Here is a 27,651-nt window from a genome sequence, read left to right as displayed (position 1 = left end):
TAACTGTACCAGGAGCCCACAGTATGCTGGGTGAGTGTTATCTCGTTCAATCCTCACCCCAGCCTGCGATGGCTGTAGTAATACCACCCTCGTCTTATAGTCAAGGAAAGTTACTTTCAAAGGCGTGAGGGGACTTGTCCAATGGCAGAGAGATAACGACAGAGCTGGGCCTCAAACTCAGTTGTGTCTGGCTTCAAAATCCATGTATTTAATCCGTGTATCTCTCCTATTTGCCTCATGCACAGGGCATAACGGCTGACTGGCAGCGTGGGAAGAGCATGGGGAGACTTCCCAGCCAACCAAATGTGTTCCCCACCCGCACCCGTTCTCCCCAGCCAGCCTTCTGCTAATTTAACCCTTCATGCTAATTATCAGCCTCCTCCCTTAGTGCCTTTAAAAAGTTGGAACTACTCAAAGGAGGAACACGTTAACCCCCTAACTCCTCAGTGGGAATTAGGTTCCCAGAAACTTCTTACATTTACCAGCAGGGACAAGGCACCTGGATGAGGATGCTGAAGGGTGGAGAGAAGGGGCACTGACAGAGGGGCTGGGCCTGGAAAAGAAACCTTGCTGATTTCTCAATTTTGCCAAGGGTCAGTGCTCACTGGGGTCAACAAACGCCCCAATGGGAAAGTCACAATCGGGTCAGCTGAACCGAAGCTTCTTGTACAACCCTGGGAAGGCCAAACCTGGGGCAAGCAGGGCACAGGCTTGCATCATTCTGTACACGTGAGACCTGGGGCTAGTATGCCACAGTCCTGACTGCTGCACGTACAAAGCCACCTGCCAATGTAACTTCAAGCAAGAAGCCATTTTGCCAATTAACAAGTTCCTCATTAGGACTGAAAGGATTAAGCCTCAAAAGCTCCAAAAGTCACCCAAGAGAAAGAGAGGAATACCCAGGAGTCTCCGGGGCAGTTCCATTTTTATTTTTCCCTTTCTTATAAATCATCTACAGTTCCAACCCCCCTGAAAATACTTACTGTAATAACTGCTCCAAGGCAAGGACATGGAAAAAAGAAAGAAAAAGATTAATGAGGATAAATAAAATATCCAGCCCTCACCCCCAGGGAGCACGGAAGCAAAGAATTCTCCACTCCCTGGGGCACTCCACAGTCACTCTCCAAGCCCCAGCGAGTACATCTGGTACCTCAAATGCAGCAACTCTCAAGTTGCACTCATACAAAGTCCCCAAAGACCAAATATGGAATTTAATTAAAGCGATGCCACTACAGGCTCCTCAGGACTCTTCCCAGTTGGGCAAAGACAGGGAGCAGTTCTGATGAGCTGAAGCGCGGAGACCCGCTGCTCTGCCGTCGGAGTGTCACCTGGTGTCCCCCCACCCCCACTTCCCGGGACACAGAGCAGGGCACTGTAGGCCAGGCACTGTCTATCTGCCCTCTGCATCCTTCCTCTCACTGTAACCAAACCTCTCACCCTCCACACTCTTGATCATTGTAATGAGACCCCCTCGGAAAGCACCGTTCAATTATTTATCAGAGAAAATGACTGCAGCTCTAATGTCACTGGGGAATAGACTAGCCTTCCTCCTGACCACAGCCCAGATCATTTTGTACCCTCTGACTTTGGCAGTTACCGCAATTTCAGATGGATGCCACACTGCCCCATCTGACAGTACATGGGGCTAACAGTCAAATTCCATAACTCTAAAACTGAAACTAAGGTTACCTCTGAGATTGAGATGAGGAGAATTTGAAATATAAGGGATAAGATCCACCTTGTATAGAAACAACCCAAGAGACTATCAGTAATTTCCCTGAATCCAACGAAAGATACTTGCAAGAAAGCATCAGATCAAGATTATAACTAAAAGGGCTATTGAAATAACTGCCCTGTTATTAGTTTAACAAAAAAGGAAATGAAGGGTATAATATCCATCGAGGGCGAGTCCAAAGAGACCAGTTTGGCAGAAATTCTCCAGCACTGTTCTGGGAGCAAGAGCCCTGGGCTGTGTACGTGGCACATCTAGCAGCCCCATCCTGAGTGTCAGGTTGGCCTGGTTTGATGACACTAGGCCCCAAGGTTCTCCCACTAACCACCTGATTCGGAGTCTATGCTCTCCGAGCAACTTTCTCCTAGTTTGGCCTCTGTTGGGACAGAAAGTGCTAATCAACAGACACAAGGTGGGACTTCCCTGGTGGCGCAGTGGTTCAGAAGCCGCCTGCCAGTGCAGGCGACACGGGTTTGAGCCCTGGTCTGGGAAGATCCCACATGCTGTAGAGCAACTAAGCCCGCGTGCCACAACTACTGAGCTCGCGTGCCACAACTACTGAAGCCCATGCACCTAGAGCCCGTGCTCCACAACAAGAGAAGCCACCGCAATGAAATGCCCGTGCACCACGAGGAGTGGCCCCCGCTCACTGCAACTAGAGAAAGCCCGCGTGCAGCAACAAGACCCAATGCAGCCAAAAATAAATAAATAAATTTGTTTAAAAAAACAAAACAAAACACCACAGACACAAGGGTCTGATCACTTAAGCAAGTGGATGTTTTCACTACATGTTGGCTTTCTGATTATAATTTGGTTTTCTATGCAGAAGAGTCCACAAGGAAAGAATGCCCTACTTAGCAAACAGGAATATCTTGGTTTTCATTAGTAATTTTGTATTTCAATATAACTTAATATATTGGCATTTGGGGGGTCTCGTATATAGGTCTTTCTGAGATCCTGAGAAACAGATCCATTTAGTTCTGACAAATTAGGTCTGTGAACCTACGAGGGTGAACGCCCTCCCTGGCCTTTAATGCCAATGTGGGTGACCAAACAATCTTTCCCAATCTTCTCTAGCCTCAAGGCCTCCAAACATCTCTCTAGCCTCCAAACACCTCTGCATTCGGAGCCTTCCCTTTTCTTCAAACTGCAACCCTATGTACACTGGAAAGGTCTCAGGAAACCGTCTGCAGTTGGAAAACAGGGCTCTCCAATGAGATCAGTAAGGTACTTTTTAAAAACTATGGCTTTGGGACTTCCCTGGTGGTCCAGTGGTTAAGACTCCGTGCTTCCAATGGAGGGGGCGAGGGTTCGATCCCCGGCTGGGAAACTGAGATTCCACATGCCATGTGGCACTGCTATAAACAAACAAACAAACTATGGCTTTATTGAGACTGTATTCAGCCCAGGGTTAAGGTTACAGGAAGAGGAAGGAGGAGAAACATTTATTTTCTTCTTCCTACTTTCTTTCTTTTTTTTAATGGAACGCTTCATGAATTTGCGTGTCATCCACGCACAGGGGCCATGCTAATCTTCTCTGTATCGTTCCGGTTTTAGTACATGTGCTGCTAAAGCAAGTGTCTCTTCCTACTTTCACTCACAGACCCAGTCCCATCTTACCCCCTCCTCATGTCCCAAGTCATGAGCATCAGGGGAAAAGAAACAGAGAGAAATAAGGTAAGAGGATAGAAAGAGCTGATAATAAGTAGAGTTTTCCACAGCCAACTTCATTCCACTGAGAACAAGGTGAGAGCCTTCCAAAAGGCATGTGGAGTTTCACTCCACACTCCTTTATCCATCTCACCTCAAACTCTGATCTACTTAGGCCAACCTAAGAGTTTGCATTGATAATCTTTCTCCCACCAGCGCCCAGAGGGAACTGGACATAGCCTTCCTTGTTTATATCTCTTTTTAAAAGAGCAATGGCTAACTGAACAGATCTAAGATTCAAGACATTCATTCTGGGCTTCCCTGGTGGCGCAGTGGTTAAGAATCCACCTGCCAGTGCAGGGGACATGGGTTCGATCCCTCATCCGGGAAGATCCCACATGCTGTGGAGCAACTAAGCCCGTGCGCCACAACTACTGAGACTGCGCTCTAGAGGCTGCCAGCCACAACTACTGAAGCCTGTGCACCTAGAGCCCGTGCTCTGCAACAAGAGAAGCCACTGCAGTGAGAAGCCCGTGCACCGCAACAAAGAGTACCCCCCCTCACCGCAGCTAGAGAAAGCCCGCATGCAGCAACGAAGACCCAATGCAGCCAAAAATAAAATAAATCAATTTATATATAAAAAAGAAGACATTCATTCTGTAATGAAGCTGGGGTGTGACTGTAAAGTCAGCACCCGTTGAAGAAGCCAACCTCCTCTCCCCTGCTCCTTGCCTCTCCTCTTCACGGAGTATTTAGAAATCACATTTTTCTTCTTTTGGCCAAGGATCAGAAGATGCGAATGAACATGTGGTGTCTAGAAAAATGCCCATGTCAGCTGCAGCACACTCTCCCCAGAATTACAGAGGACAGTGGCATCTCTCAGTTGGCACAAGCTGTGTACCCAGAACCCCGCCCCAGGCGTGCAGCAGTCCACCCTATCCATTTGCCTCCTTCATGCCAAGTTGGCTAAGGTTCTTACGACACAAGCTCAATGCAATTCTCTTACACATCAAGAAAATTCATCTTTGGCCCTAGACCAGACACACCCAGCCACTGTGCACACTTTTTTTTTTTTTTTTTTTTTGTGGTACGCGGGCCTCTCACTGTTGTGGCCTCTCCCATTGCGGAGCACAGGCTCTGGACGTGCAGGCTCAGCGGCCATGGCTCACGGGCCCAGCCGCTCCGCGGCATGTGGGATCTTCCCGGACCGGGGCACGAACCCGTGTCCCCTGCATCGGCAGGTGGACTCTCAACCACTGTGCCACCAGGGAAGCCCCCACAGTGTCTTTTAAGAAAGTGTGTATGTGCCTCTTTTCCAAGAATTGAACAGCTTCCTGCCTGCTGATTAGGGAATAGTGATGTTTGCATTTTCAGCTACAGCAATAAAACTCTAAGCATTACACATCCCAGGTCCCACCAATGACTGTGCATGTCCTGATACAAAATGTTCTTGAACCTGTGCAGGACTGAAGAGAGCAATGACCCTGTGATCTAGACTTTAGTCATTCCCAAAGTCAACGGGATAACGACCACATGTATCTTCCTCATCAGATACAATCTAGGGAGTGCCAGGTCCCAACAAGTAAGAGAAGTGTAAGCAGAGGCTGGCAGGCAGACTGTCTGTGCCAACAAATGTAGACTGGCTGGGGGAAAAGCCACTTAACTCACAGTCGACTTCCAGGGGACCTCTAGAGACCCCCCGCTAGAATCCCAGAATGTCTAGAATAGAAAGTTCTCTGTGAAGGTTCAAATCTTTCCTTTCTAGAAACTCCAGATAGGAGACTAGGGAAGATTAAGAGAATAATTCCAGTCCTAATCCCACCTTCAACTATAGAACATGCTGGTCTAGGAAGTTCCCTAGTGGTCTGCTAATTAGGACTCAGCGCTTTCACTGCCAAGGTCTGGGTTCAATCCCTGGTCAAGGAACTGAGATCCCACAATCAACATGGTGCAGCCAAAAAAAACACCAAACCATGCACCATGCTGGTCTAGTGGAAGCCACTGATTCAGGGCTCGGACTGCAGGTGTTATACAACATACTCGGGGGCTAGCTGTTTCTAAATCCTTTGTCATCAAACATTGGGCTTATTTCAACTTTTCCCCAACAACATCAGGGTTTTCTTTGCTATGTTTCCTTGGTGTCTAGGTCTGGCCCTTCTCCAGCGCAGGAAGGTCACCCTGCAAGGCCCCTTCTTATGACTGCCTCTCTCAAAAGTCCCTGGGCCTCACTGCTGCTTTTCAAACCAAACATGAATACACCCTATTAAAACTGGAAATTTCAGTATCTAACAATAAGGGAGTAGCTTAAAAAGATCCCAGTACATTCATACAATGGAATACTATGCAACTATTAATAAATTTTAAACAATAGACTATATGTAGTGACAGAGAAAAGGTTTCCCATTTACTAACTAAAAATGAACAATTTAATAATTAGTATGATTTGACCCAAAATTTGGCTGAAAAACGTGTCTGGAGACTTTATATACACGTGTATATGAAAGCATTTTAAAAAAGGATTAGAAAGACACTAAAATGTTAACAGTGACTAGAAATGAAAGGATCATGGGTGATTATTTTCTTGTTTATATGTATTCTCCAAGACAGAGGACATTACTTTTGTAATCAGTAAAAACCAAAATTATCATAGCATCCCCAAATAGGAGGGATTGGTTCTATGCCATCTTGGGCCATGGCTACTTGGTGGTTCCCACCCAGCTGGCTGCCAAATTGCACTAGACAACACTGGCACTCACCACCGGCCTGAAGGGAGGCCCCAAGCTCATCCTTCCACTGGCTTAATCTGGAAAATGAAGGTGGGACACAAAACCCCAATTCACTGCCACCCCTGGGCCTACTTGACCACACCCTCCATCCACCCTGGGGCCCAAATTCCAGCTCTGCACTCACCTGTTCTGCAATAAGGGTAGGCATTCCACGCTTTTTCATGTATATTCAGGGCTCCCTCCGGGGCCAGCATTCGAACAAATGTGGGCACTTTGCTGTAGTGAGAAAAGGGTTATGAAGAGAAACAGAGGAGAGAGTTAGAAGACAATGGGCTAAGGACTTCCCTGGTGGCACAGAGGTTAAGAATCTGCCTGTCAAGGCAGGGGAGATGGGTTCGAGCCCCGGTCCGGGAAGATCCCACATGCCGTGGAGCAACTAAGCCCGTGCGCCACAACTACTGAGCCTGATCACCTAGAGCCCGTGCTCTGCAATAAGAGAAGCCACCACAATGAGAACCCCGCGCACCACGACGAAGAGTAGCCCCCGCTCGCCACAACTAGAGAAAGCCCGTGTGCAGCAACAAAGACCCAACACAAAAAAAAAAAAAAAAAAAAAAAAAAAAAAAAAAAAAGACCCAACACAGCCAAAAATAAATAAATAAATAATAATAATAATAAAAAAGAAGACAATGGGCTTCTACTGCACATTCTCCAGGCTGCAGCTCCAGCTTCTTTGTGGGGAGTTGACACGCAAGTTCCCCTGAGAACAGCAGGTTACTCTGTGTGTGAAAAGCCACCTGTCAGAGCCTGACACCCCAGCTCAGCTGGCTACTAACATCCAGCCGCAACTTGGCCCCCTACCCTCCAGGAACAGGACAGCAGGTGAGGCCCTGGGCTACCGGCCACGGCTTATCAGTCCTTACGCTATCATTACGCACTCTTCCAGAGCTCACTGGGCCCAGGGCATGGTACTACACGTTGCAAGGATGAGATGTCTTCAAGAGTGGACCAGAGTGACTGGCTGACTAACCTGGAATATGGGATCCAAGATGACTTGATCTCCTAGGGTCAGTTCTGGGCAGCCAGGAGGGCCTCAGGGCCATCTGCCTCCCAGGACAAAATATTTTCTTCCATTCAATTCTTATCTCAGGTTACAGAGCAGCAGGTACCCTATGAGCTCTTTTTGTTTCTTTTATTTAAAAAAAGGTATGTGTATTCCTCTGCCTCAGCTTTTAACTGGTAATCTACGCAGTCTTAGCAGGCTCCAACAACCTCATCAGCTTAGTGCCTGACGCCTAAGAAAAAGAGCTACCTCCAGGACACAGCTAACTCAGAACACACAGAGCAGTCCACTGAGATCCACTCACTCTTGGCCACACTCATTCAGGTACGTACTTCTATGAGTTAGGCACCACGATGCATGTAGGAATCACACAGACATGGCTCCTGCCCTCAGGGAGCTTCCGTTCTAGTGAGGAGTGGAACTAACCAGGCAGAGCACTGTGAGAACACGGTGCATGGGGAGGCTCCCCAGGGAAAGGAAGGTTTACACCGAGTAGCGAGTGGGTAGGACTGAGCTAGACAAGAGGACGGAAGTGGGGTGGGAAAAGCTGGGGGGAAGAGAGAAGTTCAGAGTAGCTGGTGTAAGGTATGAGGTGAGGAATACAGGAGAACAAGCAGAGGCTGGGTCATAAAAGATCTTGTAGCTGCAACAAAGAGGATGGACTTTATCCCGAAGGCAAAGGGCCATCTATAGCTTCTAAGCTAGGGAGCAACAGATCTTCTGGACAGAACGCTTGGAGCTGTGCAGAGAAGTGGAAAGCATGGAGACCAGTTAGGAGATGCTGTGGTAATCCAGACAAGAGATGATGGAAGGAAATGGAAACGCTGGAGATAACCAAGGAGATGGACTCAAAAGGACTTGATGAGGGACTTCCCTGGTGGTCCAGTGCTAAAGAATCCGCCTTACAATACAGGGGACACAGGTTCGACCTGTGGTCAGGGAACTAAGATCCCACATGCCGTGGGGCAACTAAGCCCACGCACCACAACTACTGAGCTCCTGAGCCTCAAATAGAGAGTCCGTGTGCGGCAAACTACAGAGCCCACATGCTCTGGAACCCATGCGCCACAACTAGAGAGAGAAAAACCTGCACACTGCAACTAGAGAGAAGTTCGTGTGCCGCAGTAAGAGATCCCGCATGCCTCAATAAAGATCCCGCGTGACGCAACTAAGACCCAATGCAGCCAAAAATAAAATAAAATAAATAAATAATAAATAAATCTTTAAAAAAAAAAAAGGACTTGATAAGACGAATAAGGAAGAGGGTGTTGTGAATCCATGGTTTCCGATTTGGGACAACTAACGGCTTTGGTCCTCATGAGGGGAGGTGGTCATGGCATTCAACACTGTTGGTTTTCTTTTCTTTACTGTTGGTTTTCTTTTCTTTTCTTGGCAACTGGGTGTTTTGGGGTTAAGAGTAGTGGTAGGTAGCAGTTCAAAGTTTCCACCCTCTCCATAAGGGAGAAGGTGAGACATGTCCCACCCTCCATATGTACAGACCTCCTCTCTGCCACTTTGGCTGGACCAGCTGAGTCTTGAGGAACCAACTGGCCCCTACTACCAGCCTCACTATCTCTTTTCAAAGTTCTCTTTAAAAAATACAAATGTGCTGTGGGGAAAGTGTGTCTTTTTTAAATTAATTAATTAATTTTTGTTTGCGCTGGGTCTTCGTTGCTGCGCGCAGGCTTTCTCTAGCTGCGGTGAGCGGGGGCAACTCTTTGTTGTGGTGCGCGGGCTTCTCATTGCAGTGGCTTCTCCTGTTGCGGAGCACGGGCTCTAGGTTCGCAGGCTTCAGTAGCTGTGGCACAAGGGCTTCAGTAGTTGTGGCCTGCGCGTTCTAGAGTGCAGGCTCAGTAGTTGTGGCACAGGGTTTAGTCGCTCCACGGCAATGTGGGATCTCCCCAGCCCAGGGCTCGAACCCATGTTCCCTGCAATTAGCAGGCGGATTCTTAACCACTGCGCCACAGGGGAAGCCCCAGAAGGTGTGTCTTAAGCCTTATTCTAATCAACAGTTAATGGCTCAGTAAGTATTGGTTGGCAGTCAACTCAGAGGAGGACGAGGAGAAGGCATGGAGGGAAAAGAGCACAATGTCAAGGAAATGCGATCCTGGTGAGTTTTTTTGTTTTGTTTTGTTTTTTTAACTTTTTGACCACACCACGCAGCATGTGGGATCTTAGTTCCCCGACCAGGGATCAAACCCGTGCCCCCTGCAGTGGAAGAAGGGAGTCTTAATCATTGGACCACCAGGAAGTCCTTTGATGAGATTTTTTTCCCCACTTCAGTGTTGTTCTCTTCCTGGCTCTGGCACTCACAAAATCCTGGACCCCTCTGGGCTGGCACTTTTACATCCCTAGATCAGCAGACTACATTAAATCAGCCAGTTTACCAAATGAAAATGAAACTGCTTTGCTCAGTTTAACTGACTAGAGATTAAGGTTCAGGTTTAAGTTGCACAACAATGTGAATGTTACTTAATGCCACTGAACTTAAAAATGGTGGGACTTCCCTGGTGGCACAATGGATAAGACTCTGTGCTCCCAATGCAGGGGGCCCAGGTTCGAGCCCTGGTCCGGGAACCAAATCCCACATGCATGCCACAACTAAGGAGCCTGCCTGCCGCAACTAAGATCCAGTGCAACCAGATAAATAAATAAAAAAGTAAATATTTTTTAAGAAATGGTAAGAATGGTGAATTTTGTGTTATGTACAATTTACCACAATTAAAAAAAATAGCAGGTTTATTTTTTCCAGTACTGGGTAGTTTCTAAAACTAGATTGATTCAATTTCCATTCAAGCTGGTGTATGTTTACCATGGCTTTCAATGTCCTTTGGGCCAGCTTACAGTTTACTGAAACATTACTGTCTTGGTTAGGGATTCAGCAATTGTATGGTTTGCAATGGATTTTGGTACACCATACTCTTAAATACAAGCCATACTCTTAAATACTTATGCCTTTGATCCAAAGAGAGGTACCAAAATTTCTCCAGTAGCTGATTTCACAATATCAGAATTTAAAATATTACCTGACCCCACAATTCTACTTGTAGGAACATTTACTATAGATTTACACACATTGGGTACATCAAAAGATTTGTGCAGAAGGAGTTTTAGTGGAGTACTGTATGTAAACATCTGGAAATGACTGTAAATATACGTCAAGAGAAGACTGGTGAAACAACTTCTAGCACATTTGTTTAAAGATACGACGTGTGGGCTTCCCTGGTGGCGCAGTGGTTGAGAGTCCACCTGCCGATGCAGGGGACACGGGTTTGTGCCCCGGTCCAGGAAGACCCCACATGCCGCGGAGCGGCTGGGCCCATGAGCCATGGCCGCTGAGCCTGTACATCCACGGGAGAGGCCACAACAGTGAGAGGCCCGCGTACCGCAAAAAATAAATAAAATAAAAATAAAGAATAATAATAAAAACAAACAACCCTTTAAATGAGCAAAGAAGAACTACCTCTACCTACTCTCACAGGTGAAGCAACTTGATCAACCAGCTAACAACTCAGAAAACACCCCGAATGATCCGCTGTCTCCACTTTGATACCAGGACGCCTTCGCTCTGCCGCGCAGCCACCTACCTCTGTAAGTGGTAGATCTTGTGCGTGTACTGGCCTTTCTCGCCGTCCTTTTCATAGGGCTCATTCACCAGGACCTCCACACCTTCACCACCACCCGTTTCATTTTTGCTGGCCTCAGCCACAGAGTACAGCTGCCCTACTTGATACTGAAGAAACAGAGAGACGGGAGTTACTGCCAACGCAGAATCTTCTCGATGGCTGCACACAGTCCAGTTGCCAGAACTGTCCAATTAGATCGCTCTGGGACCCCCTGATCCGGGAGCTTATCCCGCAGTTTCTCATGTGGCCTTGCCCAAATCCACCGAAAGACACTAAGAAAAGCTGCTCCGTGGCCTCTCTTTAGCCATCAGGTGTGTTTAATTTCATCTTTCCCATTTTCACATCCTACTTCAAGGCTTCAGGAGGCAGGTGAATATGCTTAATCTCACACCACTATCCAGAAAATAGAGTCCAAGGTAGTTTTTGCCCTGGACCTGCCTTTGGTCCCAGATCCCCAAACAAGATCTGGGTTGGTTGTTAGAAATCTCTTTATCCCATTCATTTAAACAGGTCCTAAGACATGACTTCTTGTAAAGAAAGGTACCCAGTGCACTGTGAAATCCACAACCCCTGCTATAAAACTGGCTCATCGGGACTTTGCTGGTGGCGCAGTGGTTGAGAGTCCGCCTGCCGATGCAGGGGACACGGGTTCATGCCCTGGTCCAGGAAGATCCCATGTGCCGCAGAGCGGCTGGGCCCGTGAGCCATGGCCGCTGAGCCTGCACGTCCGGAGCCTGTGCTCCTCAATGGGAGAGGCCACAACAGTGAGAGGCCTGCGTACTGGAAAAAAAAAAAAAAAAAAAAACTGGCTCATCTACTTGTTTCTTCTCCAGCGTTGGGCCCCTCCTCACCCTGCCAGCAGCTCCCAGAGCAGTCCTGCAGGCAACCAAACCTCCTGAGGCTTTCCTGCTTCCTGGGGCTGAAGCAGGCACCCTGCTTCCCGTATTAGACAGCACAGATTCCTACCCCACAGTGCTGGCTGGGCGCACCCTCTATGTTGGCACTTACTAGATGGCCAAAGCCTAGTTTTCCTTTATTTGGGTCACATGCCACCCTATCAAGTCACCAGTCAAGATCACTGGCCTCCTCTGATCCCTCAAGACAACTCAGTATTAGGGCCAATGACCTGGGCAGTGCCCAGGCCTGGCCCTTCTGCTCCCTTCTCTCTGAGGGAAGCTGTCTAGAGGGAAAAATGAGGTGAAAAGAGAATGAACGCAATCATTAAGAAGGGAAGTTACGCCTATACCAAAGGATGCATCTTCCCTATCACGGCCAATGCCACCAGGCACAACAGTTTAGGGAGTATGAGAAAAAGAAACTGGATTATAGTTTGGGGAGGGGTGGGGATCGATTTTCCTCACCCTCCATGCCCCTTCCCCAAGCTCCTGGTACTCTCAGGAGTGAAAGACAAAGGTTGTTTTCCCTTTGAGGCCTGCTCTACCCGGCAGCCTCCTAAGCACCACAGAGACGTTTCTGGGCAAACATGGAAGGAGGTGAGGCAGCTCACCAGGACAATTCACTGCTCACCACGAAGCTGAAAGAGCCCTAACTTCCAAAGCAAAAACGCAGTGCAGGATGCCAAGGAAAGGCCCAGGCAAACCGTCAAGGCTGGGTTAATCCTGTAAAGAGGAACATCTGGGTGAGAGCCAGTCACCTTGACCTTGCTAATCCAGAGCAACATCAGGGCTGCCTCAATGCCCCCAGGGAGCCCCAAGCTGTCCCTCTGCCTTTCCAAGTCCACCCCCTAACAGAGGCACACATGAAATCCCCTATCAAGTGGGTCAGGGTTTGGCTGAGCCAGGGGTTCCTAGGAGGCAGCAGTAATTCTGTTTCAGAGAAAAGTCATAAGAACATCTAACCACTGACTCAGCAGTCCTAAAGGGAAGGGGAGGCCGGTTTTACCAGGCCGGTGGAGGGGACTGGGGGGCCGGCTGGTGGTGCTGCTTGGGGAGGGGCCCCGGCAGAGACTAATCCCCTTCATTTGGTTCCTCTTCAGCTGCAGGAATCAGAGGGCAGGCTCTAAGAGGATCAGTGTGTTGGGCTGGCATCTTCCCCTTTTAATCTCTCTTGATATTCTGATCCTTTAATCCCAATGAGACATGTAAGGCAGTTTTGTTAATCCTAAGGGGTGAATAAGACTAGCCTCCACAAGCTACAAGTGAGGGACACTCTTCATGTCAGAGGGTTCCCTTTGGCACCATGGCTCTGCACCCTGGGAAAGCAGAAAGCAGCCAGACTAGATGGGGTAGAGATGGGGGATGGGGATCAGAACATTAAATCAGATAAAGAGCCCCAAGGAGACGAGGATTCCAGCCTCCTCTGGCCCAGGACAGTGCTCCCTGCCCTGGAGATCTGCTCCCTTGTTCCCAAGAAAGAAGACAGCTAAGGAAAACAGAGACTCCACCACTTTGGCAATCTGGGAGTGGGAGCCCAGGAAGATGTAGTGGGTGCGCCTGAAACATGTCATGAAAAACAGCACAGCTGTTGGTCCCACCCCCGTGGACCTGCCAGCCCAGGCACCAAAGGGGCCTGGTGCCATGCATCTCTGGAAATGAGAAGTAAAACAGCCCTACCCACGGTAGGGGGAAAAGGCGGCCCGAACTGAGCAAGGAACCACTGGCGGACACACCACGTTAAACAGCCAGGGCTCTCTTGCTTTGCTGCAGAACGTCCAGAAACCCTGCACAGTGAGTATTAGGCCAAAGGCTCTGGCCAGCCAGAAGCTGATTTTACCCCAAAACATTGATTCAAGCCATCAGGATGGTCATAAAGACAGGGGCTTCTCTATTCTCTTTTCATTCCCCTTCCAAATCAGAAAGCTCTGAGGGCCTCCAATTGGGAAGTGAATCCAACAGCCACATGACACTGGGCTGTTCCCATGGGAACCGTTAGTCAGGATGGGTTATCGATAAAGACTCTGAGAAGGCTGGTCATTACTTATCTCTTCTTTGGCTTCCGCATTCAAGATTTTCTGATCTCTTGGAACCAAGGTTCAAGCCATCAAAAGAGCAGCTCCTGCTTCAACCCTGCACAGGCCAAGCACTGCTTTCTCATCAGTGGTTTATGGCTGAGAATGCGTTGACCATCACCAGGCTTACAGGTGAATCGTAACCAGTGCTGACTTCCCAAGCTTCTGCTTTCAGGCTCAGTTCACCCCACAATTTCCTCAATGCTCCAAAAACAAACAACCACAAACTGAAAACGCCAATTGTGGACGCTCTCAAGGTGAGTTCCCCTTTCCCTCCATGCTTGGCTCCACCATAAGCAATCAGCCAAGAGGTGCCCCCGGACAGTGCTGGCCCTACTGGGTCTGCCACACCTCCCAGAGACACTCCCACCTGTCATTCCATCAAGAAACTCCCTGCAGGGGCTTCCCTGGTGGCGCAGTGGTTGAGAATCCGCCTGCCAATGCAGGGGACACAGGTTCGAGCCCTGGTCCAGGAAGATCCCACATGCCACGGAGCAACTAAGCCCACGTGCCACAACTACTGAAGCCCACACGCCTAGAGCCCATAGTCCGCAACAAGAGAAGCCACCACAATGAGAAGCCCACGCACAACGAAGAGTAGCCCCTGCTCGCCGCAACTAGAGAAAGCCGGCGCGCAGCAGCGAAGACCCAACACAGCCATAAATAAATTAATTAATTAATTAAAAAAAAAAGAAACTCCCTGTAAAAATGATCCACTTCACCCCTAAACACCACTTTGAGGTACTCCTGAACTCCTGGGGAACATCTTCCTCTCTGGGGTGTGGGATCCTCCTGTACAGCAGAGAGAGAGGCATAGGACCCCCAAGTTTCAGGGCAAGTAATGTGCTGGGCCTTCCTGCTTGGCCTCCTGGTTTGGAAAATCATCACTTGCTGTTTTTTCATAAAGAGAGCAAGGACCCCAAAGGAGATGGGTTAGCAGGGCTCCCCCAAGCCAACAGCTCTCAGCCCAAGCCCGTGGTTCCCAGGCCCCATATACATCTCAGGGGCCTCCAGGGATCGCAGCATCTACCCAGCTATCCCCTCCCCCAGCTTCCCCAGTCTCATTTCTCTTATCCTCCTTTCCCAGAACTCCCACATCACGTTCGAGGCCCATCCTGACCCCTCCCCCAGGTCTCCACAGCTCTTAACAGACGTACAGCCCACCACCAGAGACAATTCTCTGGGGGGCCAATGCCTGCCGACCCTCTTTGGGCGCCAAGAAGCCATTTGTCTCATCTCAAGTGTGCTGCGGGCTCTGTTGGCCTGATCTCAGTTTTCAAAGGTCCATTTCATATTTGGAACAGGGTGGAAGTTATCACAAGAGCTGACACTGCAGGAAAGAGGGCGACTGAGGGCACCATACTGGCTGAGCAGCTTCACCCAAAGTCAAGCTTAACTGAAAGCTGAGGGGCCTGTGGATTCCAAAGGGAGCAAAGAACAAGGCTGAACTGGGAGAGGAGAGTGAAGGAAGTTCAGAGAAAGGGCGGGACAAGGGCGGCTCTGTGACAGTCTTCTGCTGTCCCAGAGACCAACTCTGAGTCAGCACGGCCTATGAACCTTCTTGTGGCAAATCCTGCCAGATCCCTATACACAGGAACGTCAGGCCCAAGAACCATAAAAGGACAGAGGGCAAGCCAAGCCCATCTGTCATTCCCTGCCCTCCGTGAAAGAAGGGTTCTGGGCCTCGGTCTTCCTAGCAGTCACCTAGAGTATGGCTAGGAAGGGCCTCAGAGATTTCCAGTCCTGCTGGTTTGTCACACAACCAGAGAGAGCCAGGCACACTTCCCTGTTGAGTCACAGAGGTCCCAGAAATGCACGTACTTCATCCCCTCAGTAACATGTCCCCAAACAGGCTGAGTTCTAGCAGGTAACAGGGGCTGGTTTAGTGTCTATTCAAAGTTATCTCGCTGGTCAACAGCTTGAGGCAGGTTGCACATAGTTGGTCAGATACATAAGCGCCCTCCTTCAACAGAAAATTGCACCAGGAAAATTCACATCGAGTACTGGTTATCTCTATGCTAGAACAAACATGAAAACCACAAGAAGATACTAGCGTGGGCCGCCAGGAGCCCGACTGAGCTAAGGGTCACAAGCAAGTATATCCAACTATGAATAAAAAGAAGAAAAAGGACTTACCTCTTCTACAGACACAGGTAGGATGACTCGACTGCAAGAGAGGGAAAAGAGTATCAACTTCAGGCTCTGAAACCTGCTCTGAAAGCATCATCTTAGAATGGTATTAAATGTTTTGTTGCACGTGACGCTACACTCGCTGTCAAAAACCCAGCAGAGAATGGCCCCGAGTGCTTCAAGGCTACGACCCTCTGTCCCTTCTGGCACTTCATTTAGAGCCCTGTGATTCGGTGCAAACCTGTCCCCTCACCAGCTACTTCCCAGGCCTCTGACTCACATTTGGAGCTGTCTTCTTCTCCCTCTCTCCCACTCATATCTTCCCCAACAAAACTCGCCAATGGGTCTACCTCTCTCTGTTAACATAGGAGGTTGATACAGGAGGACTCACCCCTGCAAACTCCGAAGCCAAGATGAGGATTCAGACCCAAAGAAGCAGGTCCTGGGGATTTACTTCTGTGGACCCAACCTCCCAACAACAGCCCTCAAGGTGAAAGGCTAGGGAGGGGCCAAGCTCCTTGGAGGATTAATCACCCTAAGAGCATGCACCAACCATCTCTGCTCTGGGGCCACATATTACAGTACAAGCTACTACCACAAAGTCATCAGGAGAGGACACCTAACTTATGTCCTGACCTCCAGAAGCTGTCCAAAGACACCCCAACTGATCACTTTCTTTTCCTTCTCCATTTCAATGACTACCAATTGTTGGAGGTACCACCAATCAATCACCTGATGGAGAAGCCATGGCCAGCAAAGTCCCACACTGGTCAGAACTCCACACACAGAGGTGTGAGGGCCAGCGGCCCTTCTCTGGGTGGCTTGCATTTGTAATGCAGAGCAACGGCCAACCCCCAGCTCAAAACTGTGAGGTCAGAGAGCTGAGACAAAAACGCTTGGTTGGGGCTTCCCTGGTGGCACAGTGGTTGAAGGTCCGCCTGCCGATGCAGGGGACACGGGTTCGTGCCCCGGTCCGGGAAGATCCCACATGCCGCGGAGCAGCTGGGCCCGTGAGCCATGGCCGCTGAGCCTGCGCGTCCGGAGCCTGTGCTCCGCGACAGGAGAGGCCGCAGCGGTGAGAGGCCCGCATACCGCAAAAACAAAAAACAAAAAACAAAAAAACGCTTAGTTGTATTCCTATGAATCAAGTCAGCTCCCAAGCTTAGATTCTCAGTTCCCAGACCCTAGGTGGAACCCCCTGGAGCCTCCTGCATCTTGCATGCTTGGTGAAGCACGTGCTGCTATGCTCTCCTTTCTATGCAGTGGTCCTGCCAATTGGGATCCTTGCTCCAGGCTGGTAAAGAGCCTGCTCACTAGTTTCTAGTCCCACAAAGGTCCCCAGATAGCAAGAGACACCCAGAGGGATCTGAGAAAAACTTCACACTCAAGGCAAGGCACAGAGCAGAAAAGTAGCAGGAAAAACAAAATGGGCTCCAAGTCTCTACTGCCTGCTAACTCCCCTTCCTCCAGAATGACTCAAATACTGTAAATCCTGCAGGTTACTGGATGCTGCCACTAATGTTGTCCTCCCATTAGAGAAAGCCAACAGTGCAGAAAAATACTTCCAACTTGGAGGCCACAATTTCTGTACCCTCAGGAGAAACTTCCTAGAAAACAATAAGCCTTTTATCTTCAAGAACAGCAGTAAAAATCACATCCAAGAATTTGCAGAAATCAAATCAAGGAGAATCCTGTTACAGGAAGTGTCAGAAAAATCAACAGGGACAAACTTCAGACCCTGGGCAGGCAGTAAGTCTCCCCCAAAAAGAGATGGGCATCAGCCAGTTCCTGACAGGATGCCCTGAGGCTGCTATAGGACAGCTGCACACCCAGACATTTCTCCCTGGCTCCTTGGGAGCAAAACCACTTCAGCAGCAATAGGGTGCAATTCCAAAGGACAGGGCCACAGAGGCAGTGCGGGGCTGGGCCTGGAGCTGTGCTCACTTCAGTGTGACCTTCACTTGCACTCTCCAGAGCTGCAGCGCTGCAGCCACAGCCAGGTGTCTCCGATGCCCCCCTCTTGGTCCCCCGCCCAGGGGTGCACACACACGCCCAAGCACACACAGGGCACAAGTTGGGCAGAAAGGAAACGCAGATGACAGGCAGGCTCTGCACACCTGGCACCTTGGACCTTTCCCTGGCAGGCTTCAAGGGGTGGAGAACAAAGACTGAGAAGGGAGGACCTCTCTTCAAAACTCACTCAGATCTCTTCTGAAGGTCCCTTCCTTTCCCTGCCTGACCCTCTTTACAAAACCTACAGGTTTCTACAGATTCTAGGATTCAACTGGGAATAGAAAAAAAAGAATCAGGAGAATGGGAAAAGTCTGTCATCTGTACAGTCAAGATTAAAATCCAAAGTGCACCATGCCCTCCTCTTGTTGGATTCCCAAGATTCTTCCTCCTCACCACACAAAACTCTGTACTCTGGCTGGATCAGCATCAGATCGGATGTCAAGAAATAGAGGTGGGGGGACTTCCCTGGCGGTCCAGTGGTTAAGACTCCGTGCTTCTACTGCAGGGGGCATGGGTCCGATCCCTGGTCGGGGAACTAAGATCCCGCATGCCGCTCAGTGTGGCCAAAAAAAAAAGAAATAGAGGTGGAGGGGCTTTGAAATAACACTCTTCAGATGAGGTGTCAAGCTGGGATGACACCTGGGTCTCTTCCCTTTGCTATCCAAAGCTCCACACTATGTCCAAAAGTCCTAAACACCTCCAAGGAGCAAACCAGATGGGATGGGGCAAAGTCCCTTCACTGACAAAATGGAAACAGCTCTCAGCACACCTGCCTGGCTACCAAGTGAATTCCACCAGATGCTCTCTACCTGGACACCTCCCACTTCCGGACCTTCTGGGCTTCTGGCTGAATGCTGCCCACTTGCCCTCCCCTCCAGGGAAGCACAGTTTCACTGAAAGTTCTGCACGTACACATCCAATCTCTCCTCTCCCCCCACCCCCAATCTTTCCTCTTTGAAGAAGAAAAAAAAAAAAGTCCTAAGATGTTTACTTGGAACCATGAGCTTCAGGAATGGGTCATCTCATATTTGAAAGATTAGCAATCCGAACATCCCCACCTGTCATCCAGTCCCGTGGATTTCACGAGCAAGCCCATCTCCCTGCAACTCCTACCAGAAGTCACTCATCTCCACCGCCCATTAACTACTCAGAAACTCCCTCACTCTTCACCATTTTTCCTCAGTCAATGGCTTTATGAAAATATCAATGCCTCCGAGCAATTTCCCCATCTCTTTGCACCAAGACTGAGAATCCCCCAGAGACACGTTGGCCCTGTCCCCCACCCCAACTCCAATAACATGTATATTTACTCACAAACATACTCTTTTTCCAAACTGTTCTCCTCCCTTTCTAACATCCTAGCTCTCTCCATCACCATAACTCCCTCATATCACTTCAGCCCCTGCCCAGTATTTTTTGGACTCCTCACCCAAGTGTCTCCAAGTCCCAAGCAATCAGCCTAAGCCTTTTTTCCCAAATACCTCGTCCTCTGCCCCCACCACGTGGGCACCATGTCACACCATCTGTCCCCTCTGCTATCTCCTTATACCCTTCCCCTGTCGCTCAGCCTGACGCTGACTCCCTAGTCCTTTTCCTGTGTCTACTTATCACAATCCTTCCCCTGATGCCTAAGGCAGCCACTCCTCACACCCCAGGTTGCCCTCAACACTCGGCCCCATCATCCCAACTCCATTCTTGAAGCTGTCTTATCTGATCTCCCAGGGCCCCTTGGTATTGTTCAGCCCCAAACCCCTCTCCACTCTGGCTGGCTCCCCGGCTCCCCAGCCCTGTCTGCCCTTGTCTAACCGTTCCTCAGCCACTCAGACAACTCCTCCCTCTCCGGCGGGTCCTCTCAGCCAGTCCTGCAGCTCTGGCTGGCCCCTTCCTCCCTTAGCCTCCACTCTAGGACCACCGCACATCTCATCCAGCACCCTCGATCCCCTCAGCCCCTCCTCATGCCCTGTCCGGCTCTCACTGTCCCCTTGACCTCATCTCAGGCCTGCCCGGCCCTCTTTGTCCCCTCAGCCTCTCCTCAGGCCTCTTCGGCCCTCACTGCCCCTTGGGCCCCACCTCAGGTGCTGTCCCTCCCGCTTTATCCCCGTTCGGCCCACCTCGGGCCCTGTCCGGCCCTCGCTGTCCCCTCAGCCCCTGCTGGGCCGCCCATCCAGCGCTCTCCATCCCGTCGGGCCCCGTCCGTCCTCCGCCAGGCCATCACCCTCCCTGCTCGTCATCCTCGACTCTCCCTCCCTCCTCGCTTCCGCACGGCCGGCTGGACACTCACTACTCCTTGAGCAGCACCATGTCGCTTCGCGGCTCGGCGGCTGCCCGCTGCCCGCCCAGCCTCCCGCCCGCTTCCCGGCGGCCGCTCTCCCCGTGGCCCGGCCCGGCTGCCTGTGCGCCTTCGTTGTTGTCTGCTCTGTCCCCGCCGCTCTCGCTGCGGTCGCCGCGCCGGCTCCTGCCGCCCCTGCCTCGCCGCCTTCCGCGCCGCTGCCGACGCCGCCCGGAGCTCCAGTTCCGCAGCGCCGCGCGGGGGCGGGGCGTCTCTGCGGCAACCAGAGCGTCACGCGCAGCGCTGCGCGCTGACCTAAGCGCGGAGGCAGAGCCTTCCCGGGCCCGCCCCCTCCCGTCCTTAAGTGGGCCGCGGCGCTGATATCCGCGTCGGAGGTGGGTCCCAGGCGTGCGCAAGACCCGGGCAGTAGGTGGGGCCGACACCGAGGTGTGCTGCAGGGTCCTAGGGGTGACTGATTATCTGCAGGCGGAACAGATGTCCCAGTACGGCTGGGCCTCCCCGGTGGTGTGGTTTGAGATCTAGGAAGAGGTTGTGTCAAAAAATAATAATGGCTAAGTTTACGTGCACGTGCTCTTCCAAGGGCTTGACTCCTTACAACAGCTCTACCTGAAATGTATTATTACTGTCCACAGTGACAGGTGAGGAGGAGGCAGAGCTTAAGAGACTTGCTCAAGAAAAAAAAAAAAAAAGAGAGAGAGAGACTTGCTCAAGTCCAAAGCTAGCATGTGATGGGGCAGAGATTTTCACCTTAATATCTTAGTGTAATGTCTTTCTTTTTTTAAAAAATTCATTTTATTTATTTATTTTATTTTTTGGCTGCATGGGCTCTTCGTTGCTGCGTGCGGGCTTTCCCTAATTGCGGCGAGCAGGGGCTACTCTTCGTTGTGGTGCGCTGGCTTCTCATTGCAGTGGCTTCTCTTATTGTGGAGCTCTAGGGCTCTAGGCACGCAGGCTTCAGTAGTTGTGGCATGAGGGCTCAGTAGTTGTGGCTCGTGGGCTTAGTTGCTCCACGGTATGTGGGATCTTCCTGGACCAGGGCTCAAACCCGTGTCCCCTGCGTTGGCAGGCGGATTCTTAACCACTGTGCCACCAAGGAAGTCCTTAGTGTAATGTCTTTCATCCAAAAAGTATTTGCTAAGTGCCTGCTGTGTATCAAATTCTGTGCTTTTCTGTTGGTGGGAATGTAAACTGATACAGCCACTATGGAGAACAGTATGGAGGTTCCTTAACAAACTAAAAATAGAACTACCATAGGACCCAGCAATCCCACTACTGGGCATATACCCTGAGAAAACCAGAAGAGGGAGACACAAGAGGGAGGGGATATGGGGATATATGTATACATATAGCTGATTCACTTTGTTATACAGCAGAAACTAACGCAACATTGTAAAGCAATTATACTCCAATAAAGATGTTAAAAAAATTATCATCACAAAAAGATGAAAAAAAAGGAGCTACCTATGTGAGGTAATGGATGTGTTAATTATTTTGATCTTGGTAATTGTTCCATTTTATTCCATGAGTGTGTGTGTGTGTATGTATATATATATTCATCTCATTGTAGACTTTAAATATATACAATTATATCAATATTTGTGAAATATTCAATAAAGTCAGAAAAAAATGAAAAAAAAATCTGTGCTTTTGTTGAGTGAGCAAGTCAGATACCATCTAGCCCTGAGGGAGCTCAAGGTCAAGTGGGGGTCTAGGTGGAGGGACAGCTAGGCAGTTAGGATGAAAAGGACTGTGAGAGGTGAAACACAGGTTTGGTGGCATTACACCCAGGAAGTGTAGTCAGCAAAGGCATTCTGGAGGAAGAGGTTCTAAGCTGAGCTCTTCAGGGGGCTGGGAGGGGAAGAGGTATCAGGCAGAGTTAATGCAAAGGCTGGGGCGCAGAGGGCCAGCATGTGCTCTAGGGGAACTGAGAGAGGTGACTGGGACATAAAGCTTGGGGGCTGAGGAGCTGTAGGAGATGGGAGTGGGGAGAGGGTTGGGGCCAGAGTATGCAGCTCCTGGGGGTGATAAGGTGTTTGTAGTCCACCCTCAGGGCATGGGCTGGCATCTACGGTTTTTTATGCAGCTCTGGCGTTTGAAGGCTCACTCTAAGAGCTGAGTGAAAAGGGGACTGAGGGAAACAGAGCAGAGGCAGGGAGACTGGTGAGGAGGCCTCTGCAGAAGTCCAGGCAGAGTTGGACTAGGACAGTGGTGGGATAAGGGGGGAAAAAAAAGAGAGATGGAGGACTTCCCTCGTGGCGCAGTGGTTAAGAATCCGCCTGCCAATGCAGGGGACAAGGGTTCAATCCCTGGTCCGGGAAGATCCCACATGCCGTGGAGCAACTAAGCTCATGCACCACAGCTACTGAAGCCCATGCACCTAGAGCCCGTGCTCCACAACAAGAGAAACCACTGCAATGAGAAGCCCGCACATTGCAACAAAGAGTAGCCCCCGCTCTTGGCAACAAGAGAAAGCCCGTGCGCAGCAACGAAGACCCAACGCAGCCAAAAATAAAATAAATAGATAAATATTAAAAGAGAGAGAGAGAGAGAGACATGGATTTAGGAGCAACTCAGGTAAAATCAGCAAGACTTATTGACTAATTGGCTGAGAGTGAGAGCGAGAAGGGAAGAGCAAAAACTTCCCGGGTTTCTAGCCTGGGAGACTGGGTGGACGGCACTCCTTCAGGAAAACACAGGGAAGGCAGATTTGCACAGGGGAAGACAATGGCTGAAACGGAGCAGGACCCTGTGGGGCCCTCCCAGGTACAAATCCTTTCTGTGTCCCTCATTTCCAGTTTGTAAGAAATAGGTGTCACTCAGCCTCCATGACCTTCCCTGAGTTCTGAAGGGCATATTCAAACAGTTGCTATCCAGGGAAGGGAGGGAGTACAGAAACAAAGGAGGAGCAGAATACATAACAATTTCTTTGATATTCTGCTGGAACTAAGGCCCCCACCCAGCTGGAGGATGCTAACTTCAGCCGGGGCACAAGATTCCTGGAACACCACCCTGTTACCTCACCACCAACCAGTCAAGAGAAAGTCACACACCCCGCAGCCCTCACCGCAAATTTTGCCTATAAAAAGTTTTCCCTGAAAACCATTGGGGAGTTCTGGGTTTTTGAACATGAGCCACCTGTTCTCCTTGCTTGGTCCTGCAATAAACCTTTCTCTGCTCCAGACTCCACGGTTTGGCCTCACTGTGCGTTGGGCACATGAACTCCAGTGATGGACTCAAGGGGCACCGAGGTGATCGTGAGTGGGCTGCACAAGATAGAAAATTGGGAAAGGAGGATGGAGCAGGTGGCTATATTGCCGTCAAGCTATAACTGGCGCCCCAGGACAGCCCTGAATATTGCACATGTTGGCCATCAAATCCTAGAGTTGGAGTATGGATTGCCCCAGAAATCCAAGCCCAACGCCCTCGGGGAAAGACCAAGAGAGGCGACATTAGGACCCAAAGTCCAAGATCAAGTGAGCAGCCTGGACCCTGGTCCCCTGACCTCCCAGAATAGGATTTTTCTCCTACGTAATATCAATACAGTAAATCTTTTTTTTTTAATTTATTTATTTTTGGCTGTGTTGGGTCTTCGTTGCTGTGCCTGGGCTTTCTCTAGTTGTGGTGAGAGGGGGCTACTCTTTGTTGCAATGCACGGGCTTCTCATTGCAGTGGCTTCTCCTGTTGCGGAGCACGGGCTCTAGGTGCACAGGCTTCAGTAGTTGTTGTGCACGGGCTTCAATAGTTGTGGCTCGCGGGCTCTAGAGCACAGGTTCAGTAGTTGTGGCACACGGGCTTAGTTGCTCTGCGGCATGTGGGATCTTCAGGGATCAGGGATCGAACCTGTGTCCCCTGTGTTGGCAGGTGGATTCTTAACCACTGCGCCACCAGGGAAGTCCCAATACAGTAAATCATTATTTAACAATTGCCGTGTGCTGGCTCTCTCCAGGAGGTAATCAAACCCTGCCGCCTGGAGCTTGCAGTGTAGCTGGGAAAGCTATATCTACTCATTCACTCCATAAAATATTGATTGAACTCCTTGCCCTGTCCTGGGCCTTTCTCTAGGCGCTCAGGATATAGGGGTGACCAAGAAAAACAAGGTCCTTCCCTTGTTCGGTAGGGCGAGGCAGAATATAAACAAATGCAGAAATAACTTCAAGTAGAGATGAATGTTATGAAGAGGCTGAGCAGGGTGACTGGGGCCAGTGCCGGTGGTATTAGTTGGGTGGTCAAGAAAGACGCTAAGAGGCCATGTTTTGGGAATTCCCTGGCAGTCCAGTGGTTAGGACTCGAGGCTTTCACTGCTGGGGGCCTGGGGGCCGGGTTCAGTCCCTTGTGGGGGAGATAAGATGGTACAAGCCATGAGTTTCAGCCAAAAAGAAGAGGCCACGGGACTTCCCTGGTGGTTCGGTGGCTGACACTCTGCACTCCCACTGCATGGGGCCCGGGTTCGATCCCTGGTCAGGGAACTAGATCCCACATGCCGCAACTAAGACCCAGTGCAGCCAAATAAATATTAAAAAAAAAAAAAAAGAGGCCATGTTTAGACAGACACCTGAATGAGCTGAGATGAGGGAGCTTGGAGGGCCATGCAGGGCACTGGGGGAAGTAAAAAGCAAAACAGTCATTAAAATACCTGAGAAACAGCCTCCATTTGGAGGAGCTCATGGAGAGGAGGCCTTGCACTCACAGAAAAAACGGTACCTAGTGACTGAGGTAGCTGGCCATAAAGGTGACCATGTGTGACACAAAGAACAGTGCTGGAAAGGGTCCAAGGAGAGGCCTCCTGGGCTGAAAAGGTGTAGGAAGTATCTGGGGACAAGGGGGATTTGAGACAGATTTGGCTAGAAAAGGGAAATGGCATCTTCGGAGGGAAAGGAACATATGCAAAGGGGCAGAGGCAGGGTTCTATGTGGGTGGAATTTGCGGGGTGGGGAGACCAGGGTAGAGCCCCTGGTCAGAGCATGAGTGGTTCATGTGGTGGACACACACACAGGAAGGACGGAGTGTGGGAACTTGAGTGCCAAGTTCAAGATCTGGCCTTAAGGAATCCCCACTCTTCGTCATCCAGAATCAACTGTTAGCGAGATTTTGCCACACTTGCTTCATCTCTTTTCTGAAACATTTTAAAGCAGATCTCAGACATCATGTCATCTCTGCCCTCCATGTTTCCGTGTGCATTCTAGAAATATGGATATTTTCTTATGAATCCACAATGCCATGATCATACTGAACAAAATTAATAATTTCTTGATATTATCTCATACCAAGTTCAGATTTCCCTAATTGTCTAAAAAATGTAATTCTGTAGTTTATTTTAGATACGATCAGTATCTGAACAAGTCTGCATTTTTTTTTCCCTTCACATTTTATTTTCAGTTGCTCTGTTTCTTACATCTCTCACTCTAGCAAGCTTTGCTTCAGGTGTGCATAAGAGTTAGGCCTGGGGCTTCCCTCGTGGCACAGTGGTTAAGAATCTGCCTGCCAATGCAGGGGACACGGGTTCGAGCCCTGGTCCGGGAAGATCCCACATGCCACAGAGCAACTAAGCCTGAGCGCCACAACTACTAAGCCTGTGCTCTAGAGCCCACGAGTCACAACTACTGAAGCCCGTGCACCTAGAGCCCGTGCTCCGCAGCCAGAGAAGCCATGAAGAAAGAAAGAAAGAAAGAAAGAAAGAAAGAAAAAGAAAGAAAGGAAGAAAGAAAGAAAGGAAGAAAGAAAAAGAGGCCTTACATGAGGGGCCACAGCACTCTCGAGGGTGCCCCACTGCGAGTCAACAGTCCCACTGTGGGAACGGACCCCCTGGTGCCTGATGCTCTGGAGTCCCAGCCCTACCACTTCCCACTGTGTGACCTTGTGCAGGTTCCTTAACCGCTCTGAGCCTCGGCTCCTTCATTTGTAAAATGGGGACGATGGTAGTGGCTACCATGTGGGATTGCTGGGCATCGTAGATGAGGCGATGTGCATCAAATAATTTCATGCAGGACATGCCACATTTCTGTATTATCATTCTGGAGGAAAGGATGCTGTGAGGAAGGAGGGATGGACACTACTGCCCCTCGAGGCTACTTCTACGTGCTCCAGGCTGAACAGGCAAGAAGGACGTGACTCTCCAGTGTCACAGCGATCTTTCTGTCTCGCATGCCTCTCTTTCTTTGTCTCTCTCCCTCTCTCCCTCTTTGTCTCTCTCCCTCTCTCCCTCTTTGTACCCACCTTCTCTCCATCTCTCTAGCTAGCCCCCCTTCTGTCTCTCCTCTCCATCTCTTGGTATGACTGTTTCTCTTTCTGTCGATCTCTCTTTATCTCACCTCTTGTGAAAACACAGCCACCTCCTAATTTATCTCTCTTGGAAATCTGGTCTTGAAGGCACCTTCTTTCTTAAAGTGAGGCCTATGGGAGCACCATGCGGTCAGCCTGTCCCCAAATAGGAGATCTTGGCTCCTTTCCTGTTGTTACCATTGTGTACGTGTTTGTGTTGTTTTTTAATAAAATGTTGACTTGGCCAAAAAAAAAAAAAAAAAGAAGTCTCTCTGTATCTCTTTCTGTCTCTCCCTGTCTATCTCTTTATTTTTGTTCTCTCTCTGTGCTCCCTCTGTCTCTCTCTCTTTCTGTTCCTCTGTAACTCTGTCTGTCCTCTCGCTTTCTCTCTCTTTAATCTCTCTTGTTATCTCTCCCCTCTCCATCTCTCTGTGTTTCTCTGTCTCTCTTTACCTCTCTTCCTGTCTCACCTCCCTCCGTGTTTCCCTCTCTCTGTCTCTCCCCATCACTGCCGTCTGCTCTCTCTGTTCTGTCTTGGACTGTCTCTCTCTCCCCTTTGTCTCGCTGTCTGTGCAACTCACTGCTCTGGACCACCCCCGCGCTTGCTCCTGGCTGGCTGGCCCTTGTTACTGCCTCGTCACAGCCACACCTGTAACCCATCTCTGTGTATCTCAGAGAGACTGCATTTCACTGTTTCCATCTTCTGTTCTGTCCCTTCCTGGCTGCTGAGAGCATGCTCTTCTCCCAGCCTCTGCCTGTCAGTTTCAGCCTCTTTTTGGTTTATTTCTCTCCCTCTCTCTTTTTAAGTTTCATCCTCCAAATATTTATTGAGCAGCTGTTCCATGCTAGGCACGTTTTGAGGTACTGGAGGTATCATGGTGACCAAGGCAGTGCACGTACCAGCGCTCAGGGGGCATTCGTTCTAGTGGGGAGACAGACAGACAGACAGAAGAGCAGACAAAGCGTGACCCTGGCTGCCTGGCTTTTCCCCCTGGCCAGAGGAGTGCCTCGGCCAGCCCGTGGGCAGGGACTCGGGCCTCTGAGGTTAGCTGGCTCTGCCCCGTGCTGGCCCTGATGATTCACTGTCCCTAAACAGGGACTGGGGGTCACTCAGGAAGCTAGACTAGAATGAGTAACCACTTGCTTACGTAACAGCATTCATTACGCGCCAGGCTGGGGGAGACAAAAGAGAATG

At 49.9% G+C, this 27,651-nt stretch overlaps 1 protein-coding gene across 1 annotated transcript in view; it reads right to left on the bottom strand.

Annotated features, from left to right (window-relative positions):
* PITPNA (phosphatidylinositol transfer protein alpha) overlaps positions 1-20,192 on the bottom strand; it is a 38,225-nt gene extending 18,033 nt beyond the window's left edge. The window contains exons 1-5 of the mRNA XM_082679661.1: positions 20,020-20,192; positions 15,902-15,932; positions 10,759-10,904; positions 6,293-6,384; positions 984-991 (exon numbers count right to left, since the gene is read on the bottom strand). Of these exons, the coding sequence (XP_082535787.1) occupies positions 984-991; positions 6,293-6,384; positions 10,759-10,904; positions 15,902-15,932; positions 20,020-20,120 (378 nt within the window). The 5' untranslated portion in view covers positions 20,121-20,192. The remainder of the gene's footprint in view (positions 1-983; positions 992-6,292; positions 6,385-10,758; positions 10,905-15,901; positions 15,933-20,019) is intronic.
* Between the last annotated feature and the right edge of the window lie 7,459 nt (positions 20,193-27,651).

Source organism: Grampus griseus, assembly GCF_964374135.1.
Source record: "Grampus griseus genome assembly, chromosome: 20".
Taxonomy (NCBI): domain Eukaryota; kingdom Metazoa; phylum Chordata; class Mammalia; order Artiodactyla; family Delphinidae; genus Grampus; species Grampus griseus.
The sequence above is the reverse complement of the archived record's forward strand: the minus strand, read 5'-3'. Positions and strand labels throughout refer to the sequence as shown.